General features: G+C 40.5%; 1 protein-coding gene across 1 annotated transcript; it reads left to right on the top strand.

Annotated features, from left to right (window-relative positions):
• Positions 1 to 854: 854 nt before the first annotated feature.
• On the top strand, positions 855 to 5,922 carry LOC310855908 (interferon-induced protein 44-like; the record flags this gene model as incomplete). The annotated part of the gene is made up of 7 exons (XM_083761090.1): positions 855 to 1,347; positions 1,966 to 2,014; positions 3,134 to 3,320; positions 4,392 to 4,538; positions 4,743 to 4,914; positions 5,485 to 5,585; positions 5,752 to 5,922. The coding sequence occupies exons 1-7, from the start codon at positions 861 to 863 to the stop codon at positions 5,920 to 5,922; spliced, it is 1,314 nt and encodes a 437-aa protein (XP_083617216.1). The 5' UTR covers positions 855 to 860.
• Positions 5,923 to 6,953: the final 1,031 nt, after the last annotated feature.

Here is a 6,953-nt window from a genome sequence, read left to right as displayed (position 1 = left end):
GTGTGTGTGTGTGTGTGTGTGTGTGTGTGTGGAATGAGTTTTTTTTAGTTTAGGATATTTGAAACTTTTGCTGACATGTTACAACAACGAAATTGTTGTTTTCCTTTGCCATGGACACATTTAATTGCATGGCAGGCAGATTGAATTAGTGTCAGTACAAACATATGGATGTTTTAATTATATATATATATATATATATATATATATATATATATATATATATGCTACACCTGTCAACATTGCTGAGTAGTATAGGGAGACACTGACATATTTGACACTTTAACAGCAATAAAAGCTAGCTTTTAAACAACAAACTCATTTGCTCATTACTTTTATCAAAATGTTGGTGATAAGTGATAAGTGTTTTTAACTGCAATGGCTATCTCTTTGTGTTCAATCAGAGAATCCAGACCACTCATCTGCTGGACCATTCTTCCATCATGAACGCCAGGCACGCGATTATGAATCCCACCAACGTCCTGGGATAGACCCGCCTTACCAGGCATAGTTTTTACTGAGGATAGGTTTAGGGTTAGCTTTAGGCATAGTTTTACTGAGGATAGGGTTAGGTTTAGGCATAGTTTTAATGAGAATAGGGTTAGGTTTAGACATAGTTTCACTGAGGATAGGTTTAGGGTCAGGTTTAGGCATAGTTTTACTGAGTATAGGGTTAGGTTTAGGCATAGTTTTACTCAGGATAGTGTTAGGTTTAGGCATAGTTTTAATGAGAATAGGGTTAGGTTTAGACATAGTTTTACTGAGGATAGGTTTAGGATTGGGTTTAGGCATAGTTGCAAAAACGAGAACTGTCAATCACAGTGACTACTGGCCAATCACAGCGGGGCTTTCCTAGAACTGCGATGGGATCCATCCATCCCAGGCTGACCCAGACACAGCAGAGTGCGCTGTGCTCCCAGCTAGGAAACGTGAACCCGAAGCTCCTCTACAAGGCTTCAGTCCATGGTTACAGTGCAGCAGCGTTCCACCAGAGATGTGACAACCAGGGGCCCACTCTGTCCGTGGGCTACAATGACTCTGGCCACGTCTTTGGGGGATACACCAGTATTTCTTTTAGTCAAAGTGGTGCTTGGGGGAACGATGACCAGGCTTTTCTTTTCACCTTCATCAACGGGGAAAATCTTCTCAAATATCAGGTCACCAATCCCGCTTTTGCAGTGTCAATGCAAGGCAACCATGGTCCTTATTTTGGAGAAAATTTAGGTCTTTGTAGTAATGGCAGAGCTGTAGTGCACAGCAATCCTGGTCAAAATTATTACAATTTCAATGCTGCAGAAATGCATGGCGACGACCTGACGCTGGTTGAATGTGAAGTCTACAAACTCAAAGGTGAGTTCAATACAAACATGCAAACACAATGTCTCTGTCCTTAAAAAGTTCTATACCTTGAGTCAATGTCACTGTAGATAGATAGATCTTTATTTGTCATTGCAACGTGTACAACGAAATTAAAAGTGCCAACCAATCAGTGCATCATATCACAAAACAACATACTGTACAAGATAAAACAAAAAAAAACATGACTTCTTGTTATTGCACAACCCCAGCAGCACTAATGCACAAACATGTAATTTTCAGCTGTTATCGCACAACAAACCCTTATTGTACTTAAGATAATAGATAGTAATAGAAGGTAATAGTCAGATAATAGATAATAGAAACAAAAAAGTGTCGCAGCAATAGATCATTTTTTAGCAGCATTGAGTGCAACTACCGCTGTGGGATAGAAGGAAGGAGGTATTAGGTGGCGAACTTAAAAGAGGGTCCAAGGCAGCTCTGTCCAGTTGAAGTAGAAAAAAATCCTTTATTTCATTAAATACACTTATTAAAAACAAGGGTTAATAGCACGACCAACGCGTTTCGGCCTGCATGGGCCTTCCTTCATCAGGGTCAGCATGATGTTTCTGTGTTTTAATTACTGTCTAACTGTCTGGCTGTTCTAAACAGAATATAAACTCCAGAAGAAGCAGTGGACGAAGATGGACTTCACTCCTGCGTAAGTCACTCTGGATTAGTCTCTGTTATGTATACAGTATGGAACCATACTGTACCATATATCATTACTGTCCGGGGGAAACCTCATAACTCCATTTTTGAGGGATTTGATTTTTTCCCTCCATAAATCAGTGCTATTGAACACCCTTTAGGTCTGTGTGAACCAATGGAAAGTAGTAAAAAAAACGCTTTGGACAAAACCTCTTAACTCCATTGGAACGTCAAACTGTCTGCTAAAACAGCTAACTCCACCACCTCTCTCCTTTTCAAGTAATTGGCAATATCTAAAGTCACACACACCAACTTTGGTGAGGCAGTATTGCATCGTTTAAAAAATATAAGGTTTTCTTCATTTCCTTTCAAAATGTATATTTTTCATTTCCTGATTTCTTTTTTTTTCCCAGATTTCCAGACAGCAACAATATAATACTGTACTTATTCATATACTGTACTACTTTACTATAGTGGGTCTGCAACCTTTTTGACATGAAGTGGCATGTTTTCATTTTTATAGATAGTCAGTGTGCCATATCTTTATCAACATTAAGTTTAATATTTACAACTGATTTTGATTGTCCACAACAACCTTTATTTTTTGTAAAATATTTTGAAGATCATTAGCGATAGTCTCAGACTCCATCCTCTTTCAGATTTAGGAGTTTGAAATGAACGAATACAAATGATGTGTAGGATCATGTCATTTCCTTTCTCATACCTATACCAATGTGTGTCTGCCAGTGATCACCTTCCCCTGTGCCACCCATGCCTAAGGTTGCCACGATATTGTATTGTGCCATGTTTGTTTATAGTGCAAATTTGTGTAAACTGAAACAGACAAAATCAAATCAACTGAAACTACACATTTACCCAACCCCCAGCTGGTCTCTGCATTCAGTAGAAAGCGTTGGTCTAGCCAGGGCTATGGCGTGCCGTGAAAGATCAAACACATTTCACAATCCATACTACTACTGCACGCAATAGCATTAAAAAATAGCAGCTGACCCTCCCGACAGTTAAGAAATCAGCACTGCACCTATGTATACTGTACAAGATTTGCCTACATTGCATCTACAGTAAAACATGCTTAAATGTTTAATCTGTTGAACACTGGTCTCCACAGGAAAAAGGATGCCCTGCTGTTCCAAATAGAAAAGAAAAGGTTCACTTCTGTGTCCCAGATCAGGGTTCTGCTCATTGGACCAGTGGGAGCAGGGAAGTCCAGCTTTTGCAACTCCATCAAGTCCATCTTCGGAGGACACGTCACCCTCCAGGGGGCTTCAGGCAACAAGGGCTCTACCACCACCAAGGTGACCCACTGCTACATAACTCTCTCTAAACCATAACCACCCATGTGAACTAATGTTCTTGGTTGACAAGGAGGGCACAGATTAATGCCAGGCAATACAATTTAACAGCCTGCCAAGAATATGAGATAGTAGTCCCACTGGGATGTCCCTCCAGTGTGGGGTGGGAGTCACGGTTTTACTTTGTGTTTTGGTTCCTTTGGTCAGCTGTGAATTCCTCCAAATGCCATGTTTGATATGTTGAGTTCCTTTTAGTAGTGAGTAAAGTAGGTGGAGGCTGGTTGGTCATCTGCCTGGCAGGGTAAATTGTTTTATTTTGTTTGCTTTTTGAAGCTTTGTACTTGCTGTAATACTTAAAGGGATCTTTCACTTTCAAACTTCTTTGAAGGGGAAATATCCCTTTAAAGTGAAAAACAGCTAAACTTAAGGCCCATTCATACTCCCAGTTTTAGGTAGCCGAAAACTACAACATGACATCACTGAGCTGCGGTGAAGAGAAAACCACCGCTCTCCCCAGCCCTGTTTTTACTAACCACCAAAATGGTGGTCACCGAGACTCGCTCCAGGCAATGTGATTGGTCTAGATGAAAATGTGTGGAGGGACATCATAAGCACATGCTGTCACACATACAGTAGTCAAGGAACAACAGAACATCATCACATCACATCAATTACATTGTATCACATACTGCAGTGTACATCACATCATGTCACTGTTCTATCACATACTAATATAGTAGTATATAGTCCTTGGTTTACAAAACAAAAGTATCACAATTGCAGCCTGGGGTCGTTATTTTTATTTTTTACAGCAGCTGTTGAACATGTTTGTTGTGGTGCTATTCTCCAGGGATCCCTCAGTTGGTCCTGTTGACTTAATGTAACTCTGAGAGTGTGCAGAGTTATTTGTACACTCTCTGAGTTACAGACCCATAAGGTCCATTTGATTCCCAACTATAATTTAGCTGGGGACCCCCTGGAACTCCCTGGAAAAGGTGGCCACCTCTTCACCTAAAACTGGAGTCTGAATAGGCCCTTTAGTAGAGTGAAATAATAACATTGTACATCCTACAGTTTCACACCTACGAGGTTAAAACTCAAGACCTGGGCAAACCTCTGCCAATCATCTTGTGTGACACCATGGGATTGGAGGAGACCACAGGGGTTAATGTGGACGACATAAGCAGCATTTTGAGAGGTCACATTGCCGACAGATATCAGGTGAATCTTCGCACATCTATAATTGAAAACCAAACTAGAGTTTTAGTAATACTAATTGTGGTTCTTGCTTTGCTGAACAGGATCATCTTATTTCAATCATATTTTGCTTTCTTTAATTAGATAGGCCATTAGAGAGATGTGAAGGATGTAATGCATCATTCAGTCAGTCAAATTAATGTGTTTTCTTTCCCCTACTCTTCACAGTTCAACACTTTAGTTCCGTTGCTACCAGAGGCCAATTCCTACAAGAAGGATCCAGGTCTTCAGGACAGGATCCACTGCGTGGTCTACGTCATCGACGCCAACAAGATCTCCACCATGTCCTCCAAGCTGGAGGACAAACTGGACGACGTACGATGCAAGATCAACCTAGTCGGTCAGTTGCTCAAACGCAGCATCACTGTGTAAGCCCCAATTTATGCGCCACTGCAAAATGGTGTCGCATGACAAATGGTACAAGCTCATAATGTGTTGCAAGCGCAACACAACATGCATTGTGAGCTTGTAGATCGTCTATTTTAGGCACTCGTTATGTAGTATAAATTAGGCTTACCAATGTCAAGATCTCTCCCAGTGAAGCTTCCTTCCAAAATAAATGGTAAGGCGTTGTGACTTGAAGAAAGTCTCAATGCCATGTGTTGTGTGCTTGTAGATCGGCTATTTTCAGCAAGAGATACTGGTGTACAATGAAGTATAAACCAGTGGTGGAGGGACATCATAAGCACATGCTGTCACACATACAGTAGTCAAGGAACAACAGAACATCATCACATCACATCAATTACATTGTATCACATACTGCAGTGTCAATGTCAATGTTCTATCACATACTAATATAGTAGTATATAGTCCTTGGTTTACAAAACAAAAGTATCACAATTGCACAGCCTGGGGTCCATTATGTTTTACAGCTGTTGAACATGTTTGTTGTGGTGCTGTTCTCCAGGGATCCCTCAGTTGGTCCTGTTGACTAAAGTGGATGAAGCCGATCCCGCTGTGGCAAAGGACCTGACCGGTGTTTATCGCAGCCTCTACCTCAAGACCAAGGTGAGTTCTACCAAAGACAAACCATAGGAAACCAACACTACCTCACTGAGCTTGAATGTGTCGTCCGTCCGCCCCCCGTCCCCCCCCCCCCAAATTATTTGCGGACGCTCTGTTTGGGAACCACTGAGTTAAGCTAACGTTCATCTGTTGTGCTGTGTTGCTGCAGCTCCAGGAGGCCAGCCAGCGTCTGGGCGTTCCTCTGTCCCATGTGTTTCCTGTGAAGAACTACAACAACGAGAAAGAGCTGGACCAGAGCTGTGACATCCTGCTCCTCAACGCCGTCAACCAGATACTGCACTCAGCTCAGACCTACCTCGATAAAGGCAAGACAAATTGAGCAAGTGTATAGAGCAACGCTCTATACACTTTATGTTGGTATGTCTCCTACTGAGTGAGAACACACTAACTCAGGACACTCTGTTTGGGAACCACTGAGCCAAGCTAACGTTCATCTGTTGTGCTGTGTTTCTGCTGCTCCAGGAGGCCAGCCAGCGTCTGGGGGTGAATAACTACAGCCAGGAGAAAGAGCTGGACCAGAGCTGTGACATCCTGCTCCTCAGATACTGCTACTTCACTGAGAACTACCTTGATAAAGTCAAGACAAATTGAGCGATCTTGTTTCACAGTCAAAAAGAGTCTGAATACATTTGGACTCTCTGTCGAAATATCTATCTATCTAATCTATTATTCATCCCTCCCAATTCTAATACGATACAGGCATTTATAGAAATGATTAAACTCTGGACATTATAGAAATGGATAATTACTGTTAGAACGCAGCTCAAAGGAAACAACCTTTCTGCACTAAGCCAATATTATTTTTTAATTATTATTATTATTATAGTTGATGCAGCAATGGTCACAAATCGTTTGACCTTCAATGCCATGTTTTACAAAGTGAAAAGTTATTTAGACTTTAACCTAACTCGTATAAATTGCTTTTAGTTGAGATTATCCAGTGCCTTCTCTTTATTTTCTAATGGTCCCTTGGTTTTGATCTTATTCTAATCTGTTTAATCATAATGTTCCTGTTCTTACCAATAGCCTATAGTGGTTTTGGTACGTTGGTACTATCCCTTGGTATAAAGGCACTATACATTTTTGTCTCATCTTTAAATTAAACCAAATTTAACCAATCACCAGTCTTGGCTTCAAGAACCCTCTAACACCCGCATTAATTTCTACTTGCAAAAAATAGATTTCAACCTTACTACTACTTTGTACTACTAGGACTGACACTAAAACATATGTTAAAAAAAATAAAAAAATAAAGTTTGATGGAAAATTTATAATAATTATATAATAATTATATAATAATATAAAAAAATCATAATTTACATTTGGGGGATATCTTTCACAATAATGAAT

The sequence above is a fragment of the Protomyctophum parallelum genome (assembly GCF_964188405.1).
Source record: "Protomyctophum parallelum genome assembly, chromosome: 1".
NCBI lineage: Eukaryota > Metazoa > Chordata > Actinopteri > Myctophiformes > Myctophidae > Protomyctophum > Protomyctophum parallelum.
Note: the sequence above shows the minus strand (reverse complement) of the source record. Positions and strands in the feature narration are given on the sequence as shown.